The sequence below is a fragment of the Pongo pygmaeus genome, chromosome 5 (assembly GCF_028885625.2).
Source record: "Pongo pygmaeus isolate AG05252 chromosome 5, NHGRI_mPonPyg2-v2.0_pri, whole genome shotgun sequence".
Taxonomy (NCBI): domain Eukaryota; kingdom Metazoa; phylum Chordata; class Mammalia; order Primates; family Hominidae; genus Pongo; species Pongo pygmaeus.
Genome location: NC_072378.2, coordinates 61284733 through 61306037, shown reverse-complemented (window position 1 = coordinate 61306037; position 21305 = coordinate 61284733). Strand labels below are relative to the sequence as shown.

Here is a 21305-nt window from a genome sequence, read left to right as displayed (position 1 = left end):
CAACTTCAGCAAAATCTCAGGATACAAAATCAAGGTAGGTTAATTTTTTTTAAGGAATCTCTATACTGTTTTTCATAGTGGATTCACCTGTTTACATTTTCATCAATAATGTACAAGGATTCCCTTTTATCCACATCCTTGCCAACTTTTTTTTTCAATAATAGCCATCCTAACAGGTGTAAAGTAATAATTCATTGTTGCTTTGATTTGCATTTCTCTGATGATTAGTGATCTCCAACATCTCTTCATATTGCTATTGTCCATTTGCATATCATCTTTGGAGAAATGCCTATTCAGGTTCTTTGCCAATTTTGAATTCATTATTTGGTTTCTTGCTATTAAGTTGTAGGAGTTCCTTATGTATATTGGATATCAGATCTATTATCAGATATGTGGTTTTCAAATATTTCATTCCATTCTGTAGGTCACATTTTCATTTTGTTGACTGTTTCTTTTGCTGTGTAGAAACTGTTTGTTTGATATAATCCCACTTGTCTATTTTTGCTTTTGTTGCTTATGCTTTTGTGGTCATAGCTAAGAAATTATTCCCCATACTAATGTCAAGAAGCATTTACCCCTTTTTCTTCTAGGAGGTTTACAATTTCTGGTCTTATGTTTAAGTCTTTAATTCACTTTGAGTTGATTTTTTTTTTATGCAGTGTAAAAGAAGGGTCCGATTTTATTGTTGTGCATGTGGGCATCCAGTTTTCTCAACACTATTTATTGAAGAGACTTTTTTTCTCGCTTGTGCATTCTTGGCACCTGTGTCAAAGAACAATTGAACATACATGTATAGATTTATGTCTGGACTCCCTATCATGTTCCACTAGTCTATATTTCTGTTTTTATGCAAGTATAATACTGTTTTGATTACTATGACTTTATAATATATTTTGAAATTGAGAACTGTGATGTCTCCAGTTGTGTATTTTCTCAAAATTACTTTGGCCGTTTGAAGTTCTTTTATCATTTTATATAAATTTGGGGATTATTTTTTCTATTTTTGTAAAAAATGTCATTGGGATTTTGACAGAGATTGAACTGAATCTTTAGGTTATTGGGGTATTATGGACATTTTAACAACATTAATTCTTCCAATCTATAAACATAAAGTGTCTTCTCATTTATTTTTGTCTTCTTTGATTTATTTCATCAATGCTTTTGGTTTTCAGTGTACAAGTCTTTAACCAGCTTAACTAAGTTTACTCCCAAGTGTTTTATTCTTTCTGATGCTGTTATAAATTAGATTGTTTTCTTAATTTCTTTTTTGGATAGTTTGTTGCTAGTATATAGAAATGGAACTGATTTTTGGATGTTGATTTTATGTTTTGCAACTTTACTGAATTCAATTATTATTTCTAATAGTTTTTACGTGAAGTCTTTAGGGGTTTCCTACATATCAGATCATGTCAACTGCAAACAGATATCTTTATTTTTACTTTTCTTGTTTGGATGCCTTTTTTTCCCCTTGCATAATTGCTCTGGTTAGGTCTTCCAGTAGTACGTTGAATAGAAGTTGTAAGATGGGGCATCCCCACATTGTTCTGGATCTCTGGAACATGTGGTGTTTGGTTTTCTGTTCTTGTGTTAGTTTGCTGAGAATGATGGTTTACTAAGCAGTCATAAAAAATGATAAGTTCATGTCCTTCGCAGAGACATGGATGAAGCTTTCTTTGGTTTTAAACTCAGGCAAGTTTGGCATATACCATTTTGTTCCTATGCATTTGACAAATACAAGTATTGATCTATTAGTCATGGACATATGCCAAAGAAGACAAGATAACTCCCTGAAAGTATTAGGAGGGCAAAATAATACCAAAAAACTTCAGAAGAAAATTGTAGAATTGAACAGAAATAGCAGTGGAAATGCTATTTCATTTAACTCCATTTCTTGATGGAAAGGTTATTAGAGTTAATCCTGGCCTAATCAAATTGCAAATGTCTAAAAAAGCCTAAGGTAATAGTTTTGTGGATAGCAAATAATTTCAGACAAATTCAATATATTTTTATGAAAAAGTAACAAGGGAGAAGCCGTATGTATTATAGATCAGGAATCGAGTCAGCTTCTTCACTGTGTTCCACATTACAATTACCTCAGCAAGCTACAAAGTATGACATTATGTAGGTGTGTGCACCCATAGGGCAGTGATCAAAAGTTTATTCTTAGTATCAGACGACATGATAAATGGATTTTCTTTGCAATTATCATAATTCTGGTTGTAATAATTATATAAGGGATTGAAAGGTTGGAATAAAGTGATTTTCAGTTTAAAGAGTCAGTTAGTTAAAGTGACTTGTTAATACTTCCATGTAGAATGTAAGAATCTGATGTTATCACACTAAGTAGAAATTATAGACATGTAACTTATTTTCAAACAATTCAGTTTAGTTCAAGATACTTGTCTTTAGGGAAATTGTACCATGTAACTGATAAGATGATTATAAATGACTTCATAAAAATTATGCAGTGTAGATTTCACTCAGGTACTATCTGGGTAAGTAATGTAATATTACTCCAAAATAATCGTTTTAAATTCCACACAGCCCAGATAAATAGTATGCGAAAAGATTACTAATTGAAATGTTTTAGGAATTTTTCTTTAAGCCATTTGAAAACATTTGGGGTAAAAATGTTAGTTAAAGATAGAATAACAAAGAACAAAACTATTAGATAAAATATATATTCCCCTTACCTTTGGAAGTAGTCAGACCTTTAAAAGATAATTGTTGTAAAATGCAATATAAATAAATTTATGTGAAATATGTTCATTCTTAATAACTATCATCACCTTTTCTCTACTCCAAAATAACAAAAATAGAATGTTTTGTTCTATCCATAACAAAAGTAAAACACTGTCACATTCTTATCTTAGTTAGTATTTTAGTACATTGACCAAGAGCAAAGAACAAAAATAAATATTTACTGATTATGTTATGTTCATAATAATAACTATATTAAAAACATAAAGGTAATTTTTAAAATGAATTTTTAATAATTCTCCAAAACACTTATTTTACATAGTGCATTGCATGAGATGACTCTAGTAGTAACTACACAGTCTTTTAACATCTCATTCCTACTTTGTCAGCCTCGTTTCTCAACTAGACAAATCTAAGCTGGTTTCCTTGTTTGCTTGCCTTCTGCTGTGATTGATTTTGCATATTACATACTATGTTATCTTTAAAAATAAAAATACAATCTGGCTGCCTTCCTTTATTCTTCAAAGTGGTCCAGAGGCTTACCATTGCAGTCACAATATAAAGCAGAAAACACCATGTATTCTACAAGTTCTTACATGATCTGTCCTATAATCACTTATCAAGCCTTTTTTCCACATTCACTATTCTTCAGCCACACAGGCTTTCTTGCTTCTTGCTATTCCAAGAGCAAGTAAAGCTTGTTTTTCATCAGACTGTTAAGCTCTTCTCAGTCTTCTCATGGCTTATTCTTCTCTATCATTCAGGGCTTTGATCAAATATCACCCTTCAAATCTGAAGTAATAGCCACTGCTTGAGTCTCCTTTGTATTCTTAACAGCATATTGTGTTTATTATTTGCCCCCAGCCATAACTGTATGCGTGCCCATATATTCATTTTCTCACTGTTCATTTTCCACATTAGAATATGGAGTCTATAAAAACAGAGACATTTTATTGTTTTCTGTTGTATTTTTGGTACCTAGTAGAGATTTAACATTTTTTATGGAATAAATTGATTCAAAATTGAAGGAGTGGATAAGTATGCTCCAAAATATCAAATTTGGTAATATTCTAATATTTTTCTTAAACACCTATATAGATAATATCTTATTGATGAATACAAATGTTAGCATTTATAGATTTAATCGTTTATATGACTTTTCTATAATTCCTTGTGAAATATCATGCAATTTCTCTTTACTACCTATTTTAGCCAACTGAATAATTACCATTTTAATTATTTTTATTTTCTTAGGAATAATTCTGAGTAAAAATAAAGCATATATCCTTAAAATGTATTTTGTTCTATTTATTGCTCCTGGAAAAAATTAAGTTTGCTAAAATAGTTTAAATAGTCAAAGGACATATATTACCTTTTTATTGTGTTTGAAGATATTAAAAATTAATTAAATTCATCAGTTTTTTCACAGAAGACACAGTCACATCTTCAATTATCACTTTTTAGTTTGAGTTGACAGAGGTTCTCTTAGATACAGTAGCAGCATTCACATAACTGTTGGCGAGATGCTGTTTCAGGCCTTTTATCAGTATTCATCAAAATCTTATTTGAGAAGAGGAGTAATATGAATATTATTTATGATAACATTTTTCAGCATATTTGTGATAACATGGTTCCTCATTTCACTTGTTTTCTTCTTGTGATTTTCTTCCAGAAATTGAAAAGTTTCAAGGTTCTGATGGAAAAAAGGAAGACGAAGAAAAGAAGTATCTTGATGTCATCAGCAACAAAAACATAAAGCTCTCAGAAAGAGTACTGATTCCTGTCAAGCAATATCCAAAGGTACTACCATATATACTTTGTTCTCATAGAATTGATTTAAAAATGATAAAATAAGATGATATTTTACTTATTGACTTTTATAAAATAAATATTTGAAGCTTCATAATGTAAGTATATGCAAGCACGTGATACAGACATAGGGGAAGGAAAACTTTTGAAAGTGCAATCATGAGGGTAATTTTCAACTGAAGGCTACAGCATTTTTGTTCTGTGAATGTAGAAGGCATAATCAGATATTTTAGTCGTTTATTAAAAATATAAATATCAATTTTTCCAAATATGTACACCCACTTGATTATCTTTGGTTCATGTTAAAATGTATATCCTTATTATAAAACAGAGTAGAATTAATGATACTAAATATGTAACATTAGAAAATCAGCAGGGAATTATTACTAATATATCTAAGAAAATCACATGGTGGTTATTAGACTCTTAGATTATAACCTATAGTCTTCTATAATCAAAGTTTATTCATAAAATAATTATGATATCGTTCTTAATGTTACATCTTTCTTTAAACTATTTTTTCACCAATAGATCATTGATTATAAAAGATAGCATTCAGTGGCATGGTTTTATCAATTATATTCATACATTTCAATGGGTAAACAGAGGGATTTTTTTTGGTCAAATGAATGGAGGAAACTAAAATGTAAACTCAAAGATTCAAGTTGATAATTTACTTTCTGAAGAGTGAATGTGAAGCAAGGACCATGTAATTATCCTAATAGTAACGATTACAGAAATAAATGCTCTGGTTTACCAATTGTCTTCTGATATGATGAACTTTAATAAATATAATTAACTAGATGCTTTGTCTACAATTATTTCAGACAGGGATAAAATTGTTAAAGCCCAGCAAACCATAAAATTTATCTTTGAGATGAAGTATTTTGGGCATGCAATTTTTTTTTGAGCTAGACTCTATTGCAAGAAAGCTGTGTTACATAGGTATATGTTTTTAAAATAAACTTTATTAGATTTGCTTCATAATCATGTTCTCTTGAATATTAAATTGGGCAGTCTTAGAAATGTACATGAAAAATTTGCATAGTAGTGAAATAAGGTAGAAATATGTTGGAGTATAAAGAATAATGTATCCTTTTTCACTTGATCAGTTAACCAGTTATAGTCTTGAATAGAAGTTTCTTTTCATAAATCATACATTTAAATATGGTATATAACTTGATGATGTTTCTTGGAATAACATATTTTTATGTCTGGATATGGGAAAGTCAGTGACAGACTTAATACCTGCCTCTAAATAAAAATGTAGTTCTATGGTCTCTGATCAAATTAAGCTGGCAAGGTATGTAAGGCATTTAAAGTCTTGATGGCTCTTCAAGTTCCCATATGAGTGGTTTTATGCTGATTATTACCAGATCTATGTTTGATTCAGAATGATGAATACCGAAATAAGAATATTCTATGATGTCAAATTTTTGTGTGAAGTTTTATTTTGTAATGTATAAGAAAATGCTCTAACAATAAAACTGCTTATTCTTAACTGCCGTGGACCACGGATCACCAGCAAACAATTGTCTCTCTTGTAATTTTTAAAATCATGGAATGCTTAGGCTGGGACTAATCTTGGAAATCACAAAATATATAAAACTTTTATTTTATAGATGAGGCAACTGAAAAAATATGAATTGCTCAAGGTCATGCTTCTGTTATAGATGGAAATCTTTAGTGCAGTTACTATAATTTTAGATTCTTCATTTTTGGTGAACCATTACATTTTTAACTTGACTGATCATGCCCACATATTTGCATTACTTTTTCATGTTAGATGTGGAAGAATGTGAAAAATGATAACACTCGATGGTTAATATAATAGTTTTATGGGGTAGTCTCAAATAACAATTCATGCTTGAGAAAATTTACCATTTCTTTAAATTATGAATAGCCTGCCAAACTCCTTTATTTTTAAAGGAATATTCATTTCACCTAATTACCACACATAAGAGAACTTTAGAGCTTTTTTATAGAAAAAGAGTGAAATTCTGAGAAGCAGATTTATACTCACTTATCAAAGTTGACCTACCTATTCTTGTTTTTATAGTACAACAATAAATCATAATATTTTGAAAACAAACTATCTTATTATATTTAATAATCTTTTGAAAACAAACCATGTTTTATTACAAAAGTTGTGATTTTTTTCCTTAGTAGACAATTCTTAGAATTGTCTACTTCTTAGAAAAATATCAGTGAGATAGTTAAGATTATGATCACTAAACTTCAGCTGTATTTGATGTACATTTATGAGCTGTAAAATGTGTGATGTGGTGTAACACTGTGAGCTGTTAAGCAGAACACAACAGTATTTATGGATTTAAAGTTTAATCTTTTATAATAAAAAGTGATTTATCCTTCAGGGAGCCACACTGGTGAAAGACTTCCTTTATAATACAGCTTTCTCTCAGAACCATTTATCTCCTTGACAACTGCTGTCTGTTTGTACCAATAATTAATGTGATGATGACACAGTCCTCTTAAAGAGCAATAAATGACTATGGGAATTCTTGGGGAAATGGCCTTCTCAAGACTTTACTACATGACTTTTTTTGGATAGATTGTGTTTCAGTTACTCTCCAAATTCAAGTTAATCTGCTGACTTAGTTGAATACTACAAGAAATTGAATGAAGTTTAAAATTTAATTTATAAAAATTATAAAAATGCTCTTTAAGAATGATTTATCTAGCCCTGGTACTTTACATTTAATAATTTAACTTGGGGAAATATGTCATATTTTAATATTAAATTATTTTGAGCAGTTTTTCTTATTTGGCTTTATATTTTTATAATAAAATTAATAGACATATTTGTGATTCATGCTAAATGAGTAGAATTTAGCTGCTTTTGCCTACAAAAGCAAATAAAACAAATGGGCAACTATTCGGATGATGAGTATGTTAATTTGCTTCACTTAAGTAACTTTTTTACTTTGTATATGTATCCCATAATATAATTTTGTGTACCTCTAAAATACACAATAAAATTTATTTGCAAAAGAGATTAATAGAGAAATAGATGTTGTACATCTATTGTTTGCATTTGCAAATGTTTCAGAATCACAGCAATTACTTATTTTTAATTTTCATTTTAGTTTCATGGGTACATGCACAGGTTTATTATATGGGTAAATTGTATGTCATGGGGATTTGGTGTACAGATTATTTCCTCACCCAGGTAATAAGCAACGTAGCTGATAGGTAGTTTTTCCATTCTCACCCTACTCCCACCCTCAACCCTCAAGTAGACCCCAGTGTCTATTGTTCCCTTCTTTGTGTCCATGTGTACTGAATGTTTAGCTCCCACTTGTGAGTGAGAACACGCAGTATTTGGTTTTCTGTTCCTGCATTAGCTCACTTAAGATAATGTCCTCCAGCTCCATCTGTATTGCTGCAAAGGACATGATAACTTCTTTTATGGCTGCATAGTATTCCATGGTGTATACGTACCACATTTTTAAAAAATCCAGTCTACCATTGATGGGCATCTAGGTTGATTCTGTCTCTTTGCTGTTATGAATAGTGCTGTCATGAACATATGTGTGCATGTGTCTTTATGGTAGCATGATTTATATTCCTTTGAGTATATATCCTATAATGGGATTGCTGGGTCAGATAATAGTTCTGCTTTAAGTTCTTTGAGAACTTGCAAAACTGCTTCCCACAGTGGCTGATAAAATTTACATTCTCACCAGCAGTGTATAAGCATTTCCTTTTCTTGGCAACCTCACCAGCATGTGCTATTTTTGGACTTTTTAATAATAGCCATTCTGACTGGTGTGAGGTGGTATCTCATTGTGCTTTTGATTTGCATTTTGTCTAATTATTAGTGATGTTAAGCATTTTTTTCTTTTTTTTATATAGCAACATTATTTTTATTATATACCAAACATTATATTGAAGAATTATTTGCAGGGATAATTTGAGGCCTAGGATGATGTTTTCTTCAAGAAAGGATGTATGTTTGCTTCTTCCAGGTACCTGGAGACCTTAACAATCCAGGATCACGTCAATTCAGTTTCTTATTTTTTCATATGCTTCTTGACCACATGTATGTTTTTTGAAAAGTGACTGTTCATGTACTTTGCCTACTTTTTAATGGGATTGTTTCTTCCTTGTTAATTTTTTATGTTCTTTATAGATTCTGCATATTAGAACACTGTCAGATGCATAGTTTGCAAATATTTTCTCTCATTCTGTAGATTGTGTGTTTATCAATAGTTTCTTTTGCTGTGCAGAAGCTCTTTAGTTTAACTAGGACCCATTTGTCAATTTTTGTTTTTGTTACAATTGAATTTAGTATCTTTGTCATGAAATCTTTGTCAGGGGCTATTTTCAGAATGTTATTTCCTAGTTTATCATCCAAAGTTTTTATAGTTTTGGATTTTACATCTAGGTCGTTAATCCATTTTGAGTTTATTTTTGTAACTAGTATGAAGAAAGTGTAAGCTTCAATATTCAGCATATGGCTAGCTAGTTATCCCCATTGCCTGTTTTTTTTGTTTGTTTGTTTTTGTTTTTTTGACTTTGTAGAAGATTAGGTGATTGTACATGTGTGACTTTATTTCTGGGTTCTCTGTTCTGTTCCACTGGTCTAGGTGGTTGTTTTTGTACCAATAACATGCTGTTTTGGTTAATGTAGCGTTGTATAGTTTGAAGTCATGTAATGTGGTGCCTCTAGCTTTGTTCTTTTTGCTTAGGATTGCTTTGGCTATTTGGACTCTTTTTTTTTGTTTTATATGAATTTTAGAATAGTTTTCCTTAATTCTGTAAAGAATATCATTGGTAGTTTTATAGGGATGGGATTGAATCTGTAAATTGTTTTGAACAGTATGGCCATTTTAAAAATATTGATTCTTTCATTATCCATGAACATGGAATGTTTTTTCATTTGTTTGTGTCTTGTCTGATTTCTTTCAGACAGTGTTTTGTAATTCTCATTATAGAGATCTTTCACCTTTTTGTTTAACTGTATTTCTAGTTTTTTTGTGGCCACTGTGAATGGGATTGCATTATTGATATGATTCTCTGCTTTGATGTTGGTGTATAGAAATGCTACTACTGATTTTTGTACATTGATTTTGTATACTGAAACTTAGCTGAAGTTCCTTATCAGATCTAGGAGCTTTTGAGAAGAGACTATGGGGCTTTATAGGTACAGTATCATATCATCTGAAAATAAGGATAGTTTGGCTTTCTCCCTTTCTGTTTGCATGTCTTTTATGTCTTCTTCCTGCCTGATTTCTCTGGCCAGGGTTTCCAGTATTATGTTGAATATGAGTAGTGAGAGAGGGCATCATTGTCTGTTCTGGTTTTGAAGGTGAGTGCTTCCAACTTTTGCCCATTCAGTATGTTGGCTGTGGGTTTTTCATGGATGGCTCTTATTATTTTGAAGTATGTTCCCTCAATGCTTAGTTTGTTCAGGGTTTTTAACATGAAGGGATGTTGAATTTTGTTGAAATAATTTTGTGTGTCTATTTAAATGATCATATGGTTTTTTATTTTAGCTTAATTTATGTGAATAATCACATTTATTGATTTGCATATGTTAAGCCAACCTTGCTTCTCAGGGATAAAGCCTGCTTGATTGTGGAATATTACCTTTTTAATCTGCTGCTGGATTTGGTTTGCTAGTATTTTGATGAGGACTGTTGCATCTATGTTCATCAAGGATATTGGCCTGAAGTTTTAATATTTTTCTTTGTGTCTCTTCCAGGTTTTGGTATCAGGATGATGCTGGACTCATAGAATGAGTTAGAGTTTGGAATAGTTTCAGTAGGAATGGGACCAGCTCTTCTTTACACATCTAGTAAAATCTGGCTGTGAATCCAACTAGTCCTGGTCTTTTTCTGGTTGGTAGTCTGTTTATTACTGATTCAATTTTGGAACTCATTATTGGTCTGTTCAGGGATTCAGTCTCTGCCTTGTTCTATCTTGGGAGGTTGTATGTGTGCAGGAATTTACCAGTTTCTTCCAAGTTTTCTAGCATGTGTGTATAGAGGTGTTTTTAATAGTCTCTGAAGGTTTCTGTATTTCTGTGGGATCCCTAAAGTGGTAACGTCCCCTTTGTTATTTCTTTATGTTTACTTGGATCATCCCTTTTTTTTTCTTTATTAGTCTAGCTAGTGGTTTATTTTATTTACTCTTTCAGCGAACCAACTCCTGGACATGAACATTTGTGTTTTTTTCATATTACACCTTCCTTCAGTTCAGGCCTGGTTTTGTTTATTTCTTATCTTCTGCTAGCTTTGATGTTGGTTTGCTCTTGTTTCTCTACTTCCTCTAGGTGTCATGTTAGGTTGCTAATTTGAGATCTTCCTCGTTATGTGATATGGGCATTTTGCACTATAAACTTTCTTATTAATAAGGCTTTAGTTATGTTCCAGTGATTCTTGTGTTACATCTTTGTTCTCAGTAGTTTCAAAGAAATTCTTGATTTCTGCCTTAATTTCATTGTTCACTCAAAAGTCATTCAGGAGCAGGTTAATTTCCATGTAATTCTGTGGTTTTGAGCAACCTTCTTAGCATTGATATGTATTTTTATTGTACTGTGGTCCAAGAGCATGCTTGGTATGATTCCAGTTTTTTGTTGTTTTTTTTTTTTCAGTTTGCTGGGGATTGTTTTATGGCCAATTGTGTGGTCGATTTTAAAGTGCCATGTGCAGAGAGAAATATATATTTTGAAATTTGGGGGTAGAGAGTTCTTTAGATGTCTGTTAGGTTCATTTAGCCAGTGTTGAGTTCAGGTTCTGAATATCTTTGTTAGTTTTCTGCCACAATGATCTGTCTAGTACTGTCAGTGGTGTGTTGAAGTCTCCCGCTATTGTTGTGTGGTTATCTAGGTTTCTTTGTAGGCCTCTAAGAATTTGCTTTATTAATCTGGGTACTCCTATGTTGCATGCATATATGCTTAGGATAATTAAGTCTTCTTGTTGAATTGAACCTTTCTATTATATAATGTACTTCTTTTTCTCTTTTGATTTTTGTTTGCTTAAAGTTTGTTTGTCTGAAATTAGAGTAGCAACCCCTGATTTTTGGTTTGTTTGTTTGTTTTCCATTTGCTTGGTAGATTTTTCTCCATCCCATTACTTTGAGCCCATGGATGTCATTGCATGTGAGATGGGTCTCTTCAAGGAACATACAGTTGGGTCTTGCTTTTTTATCCAATCTGCCATTCTGTGCCTTTTAGTTGGGGCATTTCACCCATTTATATTCAAGGTTAGTTTGGATATGTGTGATTTGATCCTGTCATCATGTTATTAGGTAGTTATTATGCAGACTTGATTGTGTAGTTGCTTGATAGTGTAAATGGTCTATGTACTTAAGTGTGTTTTTGTGGTGGTGCATAATGGTCGTTAGTTTCCATATTTAGTGTTCTATTAAGGTCCTCTTGTAAGGCAGGTCTGGTATTAATGAATTTCCTTAGCATTTGCTTGTCTCAAAAGAATCTTATTTCTCCTTTGCTTATGAAGCTCATTTTGGTAGGATATGAAATTATTGGTTGTAGTTTATTTTCTTTAGGAATGATGAATATAGGCCCTCAATCTCTTCTGGCTTACAGGGTTACTGCTGATAGGACTGTTGTTAGCCAGATTGGGTTTCCTCTGTAGGTGGCCTGCCCCTTCTCTCTAGCTGCCTTTAATATCTTTTATTTTATTTTGACTGAAAATCTGATGACTATGTGTCTTGGGGATGATCATCTTCTATAGTATCTTACAATGGTTCTCTACATTTCCTGAATTTGGATATTGGCCTCTCGCAAGGTTGGGGACATTGTTGTGGGCAATATCCTCAAATACATTTTCCAAGTTGCTTGCTTTCTCTCTCTCTTTCAGGGATGCCAGTGAGTTGTAGTTTTGATCTGTTTACATAATCCCATATTATAAGAGGTTTTGTTCATATTTGTTTATTCTTTTTTCTTTATTTTTGTCTGACTGAGTGGATTTGGACAACCAGTGTTTGAGCTCTAAGATTCTTTCCTCAGCTTGATCTATTCTGTTGTTAATACTTGTGATTGTATTATTAAATTTTATTATTATTATTATTATTATTATTATACTTTAGGTTTTATGGTACATGTGCGCAATGTGCAAGTAAGTTACATATGTATACATGTGCCATGCTGGTGCGCTGCACCCACTAACTCGTCATCTAGCATTAGGTATATCTCCCAATGGTATCCCTCCCCCCTCCCCCCACCCCACAACAGTCCTCGAAGTGTGATGTTCCCCTTCCTGTGTCCATGTGTTCTCATTGTTCAATTCCCACCTATGAGTGAGAATATGTGGTGTTTGGTTTTTTGTTCTTGTGATAGTTTACTGAGAATGATGATTTCCAATTTCATCCATGTCCCTACAAAGGACATGAACTCATCATTTTTTATGGCTGCATAGTACTCCATGGTGTATATGTGCCACATTTTCTTAATCCAGTCTATCATTGTTGGACATTTGGGTTGGTTCCAAGTCTTTGCTATTGTGAATAATGCTGCCATAAACATACGTGTGCATGTGTCTTTATAGCAGCATGATTTATAGTCCTTTGGGTATATACCCAGTAATGGGATGGCTGGGTCGAATGGAATTTCTAGTTCTAGATCCCTGAGTAATTGCCACACTGACTTCCACAAGGGTTGAACTAGTTTACAGTCCCACCAACAGTGTAAAAGTGTTCCTATTTCTCCACATCCTCTCCAGCACCTGTTGTTTCTTGACTTTTTAATCATTGCCATTCTAACTGGTGTGAGATGGTATCTCATTGTGGTTTTGATTTGCATTTCTCTGATGGCCAGTGATGATGAGCATTTTTTCATGTGTTTTTTGGCTGCATAAATGTCTTCTTTTGAGAAGTGTCTGTTCATATCCTTCGCCCACTTTTTGATGGGGTTGTTTTTTTCTTGTAAATTTGTTTGAGTTCATTGTAGATTCTGGATATTAGCCCTTTGTCAGATGAGTACGTTGCGAAAATTTTCTCCCATTTTGTAGGTTGCTTGTTCACTCTGATGGTAGTTTCTTTTGCTGTGCAGAAGCTCTTTAGTTTAATTAGATCCCATTTGTCAATTTTGGCTTTTGTTGCCATTGCTTTTGGTGTTTTAAACATGAAGTCCTTGCCCATGCCTATGTCCTGAATGGTAATGCCTAGGTTTTCTTCTAGGGTTTTTATGGTTTTAGGTCTAACATTTAAGTGTTTAATCCATCTTGAGTTGATTTTTGTATAAGGTGTAAGGAAGGGATCCAGTTTCAGCTTTCTCCATATGGCTAGCCAGTTTTCCCAGCACCATTTATTAAATAGGGAATCTTTTCCCCATTTCTTGTTTTTCTCAGGTTTGTCAAAGATCAGATCGTTGTAGATATGTGGCATTATTTCTGAGGGCTCTGTTCTGTTCCATTGATCTATATCTCTGTTTTGGTACCAGTACCATGCTGTTTTGGTTACTGTAGCCTTGTAGTATAGTTTGAAGTCAGGTAGCATGATGCCTCCAGCTTTGTTCTTTTGGCTTAGGATTGACTTGGCGATGCGGGCTCTTTTTTGGTTCCATATGAACTGTAAAGTAGTTTTTTCCAATTCTGTGAAGAAAGTCATTGGTAGCTTGATGGGGATGGCATTGAATCTGTAAATTACCTTGGGAAGGATGGCCATTTTCACGATATTGATTCTTCCTACCCACGAGCATGGAATGTTCTTCCATTTGTTTGTATCCTCTTTTATTTCCTTGAGCAGTGGTTTGTAGTTCTCCTAGAAGAGGTCCTTCACATCCCTTGTAAGTTGGATTCCTAGGTATTTTATTCTCTTTGAAGCAATTGTGAATGGGAGTTCACTCACGATTTGGCTCTCTGTTTGTCTGTTATTGATGTATAAGAATGCTTGTGATTTTTGTACATTGATTTTGTATCTTGAGACTTTGCTGAAGTTGCTTAGCAGCTTAAGGAGATTTTGGGCTGAGACAATGGGGTTTTCTAGATATACAATCATGTCATCTGCAAACAAGGACAATTTGACTTCCTCTTTTCCTAATTGAATACCCTTTATTTCCTTCTCCTGCCTAATTGCCCTGGCCAGAACTTCCAACACTATGTTGAATAGAAGTGGTGAGAGAGGGCATCCCTGTCTTGTGCCAGTTTTCAAAGGGAATGCTTCCAGTTTTTGCCCATTCAGTATGATATTGGCTGTGGGTTTGTCATAAATAGCTCTTATTATTTTGAGATACGTCCCATCAATACCTAATTTATTGAGAGTTTTTAGCATGAAGGGTTGTTAAATTTTGTCAAAGGCCTTTTCTGCATCTATTGAGATAATCATGTGGTTTTTGTCTTTGGTTCTGTTTATGTGCTGGATTACATTTATTGATTTGCGTATATTGAACCAGCCTTGCATCCCAGGGATGAAGCCCACTTAATCATGGTGGGTAAGCTTTTTGATGTGCTGCTGGATTCAGTTTGCCAGTATTTTATTGAGGATTTTTGCATCAATGTTCATCAGGGATATTGGTCTAAAATTCTCTTTTTTTGTTGTGTCTCTGCCAGGCTTTGGTATCAGGATGATGCTGGCCTCATAAAATGAGTTAGGGAGGATTCCCTCTTTTTCTATTGATTGGAATAGTTTCAGAAGGAATGGTACCAGTTCCTCCTTGTACCTCTGGTAGAATTTGGCTGTGAACCCATCTGTTCCTGGACTTTTTTTGGTTGGTAAGCTATTCATTATTGCCACAATTTCAGCTCCTGTTATTGGTCTATTCAGAGATTCAACTTCTTCCTGGTTTGGTCTTGGGAGGGTGTATGTGTTGAGGAATTTATCCATTTCTTCTAGATTTTCTAGTTTATTTGCATAGAGGTGTTTGTAGTATTCTCTGATGGTAGTTTGTATTTCTGTGGGATCGGTGGTGATATCCCCTTTATCATTTTTTATTGCATCTATTTGATTCTTCTCTCTTTTTTTCTTTATTAATCTTGCTAGCGGTCTATCAATTTTGTTGATCCTTTCAAAAAACCAGCTCCTGGATTCATTAATTTTTTGAAGGGTTTTTTGTGTCTCTATTTCCTTCAGTTCTGCTCTGATTTTAGTTATTTCTTGCCTTCTGCTAGCTTTTCAATGTGTTTGCTCTTGCTTGTCTAGTTCTTGTAATTGTGATGATAGGGTGTCAATTTTGGATCTTTCCTGCTTTCTCTTGTGGGCATTTAGTACTATAAGTTTCCCTCTACACACTGCTTTGAATGCTTCCCAGAGATTCTGGTATGTTGTGTCTTGGTTCTCGTTGGTTTCAAAGAACATCTTTATTTTTGCCTTCATTTCGTTATTTACCCAGTAGTCAATCAGGAGCAGGTTGTTCAGTTTCCATGTAGTTGAGCGGTTTTGAGTCAGATTCTTGATCCTGAGTTCTAGCTTGATTGCACTGTGATCTGAGAGATAGTTTGTTATAATTTTTGTTGTTTTACATTTATTGAGGAGAGCTTTACTTCCAAGTATGTGGTCAATTTTGGAATAGGTGTGGTGTGGTGCTGAAAAAAATGTATATTCTGTTGATTTGGGATGGAGAGTTCTGTAGATGTCTATTAGGTCCGCTTGGTGCAGAGCTGAGTTCAATTCCTGGGTATCTTTTTTGACTTTCTGTCTCGTTGATCTTTCTAATGTTGACAGTGGGGTGTTAAAGTCTCCCATTATTATTGTGTGGGAGTCTAAGTCTCTTTGTAGGTCACTCAGGACTTGCTTTATGAATCTGGGTGCTCCTGTATTGGGTGCATATATATTTAGGATAGTTGGCTCTTCTTTTTGAATTAATCCCTTTACCATTATGTAATGGCCCTCTTTGTCTCTTTTGATCTTTGTTGGTTAAAAGTCTGTTTTATCAGAGACTAGGATTGCAACCCCTGCCTTTTTTTTGTTTTCCATTTTCTTGGTAGATCTTCCTCCATCCTTTTATTTTGAGCCTATGTGTGTCTCTGCACGTGAGATGGGTTTCCTGAATACAGCACACTGATGGGTCTTGACTCTTTATCCAATTTGCCAGTCTGTGTCTTTTAATCGGAGCATTTAGTCCATTTACATTTAAGTTAATATTGTTATGTGTGAATTTGATCCTGTCATTATGATGTTAGCTGGTTATTTTGCTCGTTAGTTGATGCAGTCTCTTCCTAGTCTCGATGGTCTTTACATTTTGGCATGATTTTGGAGTGGCTGGTACCAGTTGTGCCTTTCCATGTTTAGCGCTTCCTTCAGGAGCTCTTTTAGGGCAGGCCTGGTGGTGACAAAATCTCTCAGCATTTGCTTGTCTGTAAAGTATTTTATTTCTCCTTCACTTATGAAGCTTAGTTTGGCTGGATATGAAATTCTGGGTTGAATATTCTTTTCTTTAAGAATGTTGAATATTGGCCCCCACTCTCTTCTGGCTTGTAGGGTTTCTGCTGAGAGATCTGCTGTTAGTCTGATGGGCTTCCCTTTATGGGTAACCCAACCTTTCTCTCTGGCTGCCCTTACCATTTTTCCTTCATTTCAACTTTGGTCAATCTGACAATTATGTTTCTTGGAGTTGCTCTTCTCGAGGAGTATCTTTGTGGTTTTCTCTGTATTTCCTGAATCTGAATGTTGGCCTGCCTTGCTAGATTGGGGAAGTTCTCCTGGATAATATCCTGCAGAGTGTTTTCCAACTTGGTTCCATTCTCCCAGTCACTTTCAGGTACACCAATCAGACGTGGATTTGGTCTTTTCACATAGTCCCACATTTCTTGGAGGCTTTGCTCGTTTCTTTTTATTCTTTTTTCTCTAAACTTCCCTTCTCACTTCATTTCATTCATTTCATCTTCCAGGGCTGATACCCTTTCTTCCATTTGATCGCATCGGCTCCAGAGGCTTCTGCATTCTTCACGTAGTTCTCGAGCCTTGGTTTTCAGCTGCATCAGCTCCTTTAAGCACTTCTCTGTATTGGTTATTCTAGTTATACACTCTTCTAAATTTTTTTCAAAGTTTTCAACTTCTTTGCCTTTGGTTTGAATATCCTCCCGTAGCTCGTAGTAATTTGATCATCTGAAGCCTTCTTCTCTCAGCTCGTCAAAGTCATTCTCCGTCCAGCTTTGTTCCGTTGCTGGTGAGGAACTGCGTTCCTTTGGAGGAGGAGAGGTACTCTGCTTTTTAGAGTTTCCAGTTTTTCTGCTCTGTTTTTTCTCCATCTTTGTGGTTTTATCTACTTTTGGTCTTTGATGATGGTAATGTACAGATGGGTTTTTGGTGTGGATGTCCTTTCTGTTAGTTTTCCTTCTAACAGACAGGACCCTCAGCTGCAGGTCTGTTGGAGTACCTGGCCGGCCTTGTGAGGTGTCAGTCTGCCCCTGCTGGGGGGTGCCTCCCAGTTAGGCTGCTCGGGGGTCAGGGGTCAGGGACCCACTTGAGGAGGCTGTCTGCCCGTTCTCAGATCTCCAGCTGCGTGCTGGGAGAACCACTGCTCTCCTCAAAGCTGTCAGACAGGGACATTTAAGTCTGCAGAGGTTACTGCTGTCTTTTTGTTTGTGCCCTGCCCCCAGAGTTGGAGCCTACAGAGGCAGGCAGGCCTCCTTGAGCTGTGGTGGGCTCCACCCAGTTCAAGCTTCCCAGCTGCTTTGTTTACCTAAGGGAGCCTGGGCAATGGCGGGCCCCCCTCCCCCAGCCTCGCTGCCGACTTGCTGTTTGATCTCAGACTGCTGTGCTAGCAATCAGCGAGACTCTGTGGGCGTAGGACCCTCTGAGCCAGGTGCGGGCTATAATCTCCTGGGGCACCGTTTCCTAAGCCCGTCGGAAAAGCACAGTATTCGGGTGGGAGTGGCCCGATTTTCCAGGTGCCATCTGTCACCCCTGGAAAGGGAACTCCCTGACCCCTTGTGCTTCCCGAGTAAGGCAATGCCTCGCCCCTGCTTAGGCTGGTGCACGGTGTACTCACCCACTGACCTGCGCCCACCGTCTGGCACTCCCTGGTGAGATGAACACGGTACCTCAGATGGAAATGCAGAAATCCCCTGTCTTCTGCGTCACTCACGCTGGGAGCTGTAGACTGGAGCTGTTCCTATTCAGCCATCTTGGCTCCAACTCCTGTATTATTAAATTCTTGTAGTCCATTTTTCAGCTCTGTCAGATTACTTGGTTCTTTCTTTAAATGGCCACTTCATCTTTTATTCTCTGTATTGGTTTATTGTATTCCTTAGATTGCTTGGATTGGATTTTGACTTTCTCCTGAATCTCTGTGATCTTCATTCCTATCCATACCCTGAATTCTATATCTGCCAATTCACCCAGTTCAGCCTGGTTAAGAACCATTGTTGGGGAACTAATTAAGTTGTTTGGAGGTAGGAAGACACTCTGGTTTTTTGAGTTGCCAGGGTTCTTACACTGGTTCTTTCTCTCTGTGTGGGTCAATGGTCCTTTAATATTTGAAGTCACTGTCCTTTGGTTGGGGTTTTTTTTGCATTTATCTTCGTTGATGCCCTTGGCATTTTGACTTTGGTATAAGGCGGGTTCAGTCAACTGGCTTTGATTCTGGAATATTTCAGGGGGCCATGGCTCAGTTCTGCACTCCTGGGCTACATGCTCTTACCTTGAGTGGGCTGGTACCAGGTCCCCATCTTTGTTCTCTGGCCCCTTGAGGTTAGGAACCTCCTGTGCTGGGGAGGCTAATGTGATCCTGGTTTGTGGCCACAACTGTTTGATGGGGAGTGCCAGCCAAAGTACTTCGTCAGGGTGGTGGCAGTAGGGTCCATGGTTGTTCTCATGTGCCAGCAGCCATGGTGGTATAGCAGGGTGCACATGTGTTGGCTGGGATATCCTGCCAAAATATTTCAGTCCTGTATTTTTTGGCCACAATCCAGTAGGTGGCACTTAACAGTGTTAGCCAGCAGATAGGCTCTTACTCTGCCACGTGGCTCTTCTGTTTTTTGGCACAGTTGGCAGTAGTTCTCTGTGATGCTCTGGAGAGGGATGGCCCACTCACGCAGTCTGCTCCCAGGCCTTGGAGGAGCCCCCTTCAATCAAGCTCCATCTCTGCCTTTCTTTTGCTGGATGTTTTGGTCCATGCGGCTTTCTCAGGTAGCGGCAGTGGTCCACAGACAGGCTGTAGTTGGCCCTGTGGAGGGAGACATGCCCTGATCCTCCACCAGCCTGTGAACACAGGTGTCTCACTTCTTTCAGTGAAGGCTCCTCCCTGCTTAGTCACCAACCAAGGTGGCAGGTCCCACTCAGCTAGGTGCTGTGGGAGTGGGTGGGGTCAGATAACTGTCTGGGTGTTTCCCCAGGGAACACATGATTGTGCCTTCCCACAGATTTTGGACAGAAGTAAGACAGTGGGCTAAAAGATCTAGCAGGCGTGGCACACATTGCTACCAGCGTTCAGGGTAGGGGAAGTCACCTGCCCTGCTATCTGGGTATTTTCTAAGACTGTAAGAAGGCTGCACCTGCCAGCTGAGTTCAAGCAGAAGAGGGACCACTGGGCCAGAAGTTGGCCTCAAGCTTTGTCTGGTGAGGGTGGATGGATCAATCTTACTGCTCCCACACATTGCAACTGTGGCTTCCGTCAGGGCTATGGCACTGTTGCTAGTCTGTTCCAGGGTCCAAGGCTTCAGAGGCCTCTGTGGACTTGAGACTTACCTTTGCCAAAACTACTTGTAGCTCTCTGCCTCAGTTTAGAAGTGTGTGGTGTAATGCAGTGGGGCCGGGGCATTTTCGCATCCCCAGTCTTGCACAGGTCCCTGTCAAGAGAGTGTGAATCTCCCATGGGACTCCTAGTCACTTACCCTTTCCCATATGGAGAGCTTCTCCTGTCTACACATTGATTCCATACGGGCTACTGCCCAGCTTTGTTCTTCTCTGCTGTGTGCTCTTCCTGCCTTGATGGATCCCAAAGCGATTTCTTAAGTGATCAGCTCGTTGGGTCAGTGTTCACTAGCCCTTTTCTCTCCTCTCCATGAGAGCAGTACACATGAGCTTCTTGCTTCTAGTCCACCATTTTGACCCAATTCCCAATTATTTTTTGATAGTTAAGCCTCTACAAAGGCAAAGTTTGTCAATATGTTCCTCCATATTCCTAAGACATTCATGTAAAAGACTCTGGAGGCTGGTTCTAGGTGCACTGCCTATGAGTTAGCCCAGCTTTGCAAGGAGCAGTTAAAAAGAAATATATATACACATACACACATATATATGTATATATACACACAAATATATATTATATAGAAATATAAATGTATATATATTTATATTCATGTATACACATATATATATATATGATTGGAGAACAAACACTATTCTTAACATTAGCCATTTCTCCTCCACACATACTATGTTTCATTGTTGAATATACCATTTCTTTCACATTTTAACATCTCCACCTATAGTGCGTATTACAGTCAGCATCATAATACAATCTCTTTCAGGCATTCAGTGATCATAGCTCACTGTTTTTGTCTGTACATGTGTAAACATGGTACTGGCCTCTTATAGTAAGTTGTTTGTAGCATAGGAACTATGTGTATTGAGTTTAATTGCAGTTTTAAATGTCTTCAATACAATTACATCATGAGTTAGTGGTAAAATGCAAAGCTGTTACAGATACAAAAAGAATAAAAACATAGCTTAGGGTATAAATTTGATATTAATGAAGACAATTATTATCCTTGGAGAAATGATTAAAATTCCATATTTTCTTGTGCCACAACAAACAGGTGCCTTGTAGGATCTAATAAACCAAGATATACCTAAATGGCACAAGCTGTGCTATATTTTATTACTGCTAGACATGCAAAAGGAATGCTTGGCACGTGTCTGGGTAAACT

The 21305-nt window shown here is 36.2% G+C and overlaps 1 protein-coding gene across 6 annotated transcripts in view; it reads left to right on the top strand.

Annotated features, from left to right (window-relative positions):
• Positions 1–21305, top strand: part of KHDRBS2 (KH RNA binding domain containing, signal transduction associated 2) — a 678558-nt gene that overhangs the window by 117950 nt on the left and 539303 nt on the right. For all 6 annotated transcript variants that reach the window (XR_010126724.1, XR_010126723.1, XM_054492856.2 and 3 more), the window contains exon 2: positions 4373–4500. Coding sequence is in view for 4 of the 6 variants with exons in the window: in XM_054492856.2 (XP_054348831.2) it covers positions 4373–4500 (128 nt within the window). In the remaining 2 variants the exon portion in view is untranslated. The remainder of the gene's footprint in view (positions 1–4372; positions 4501–21305) is intronic.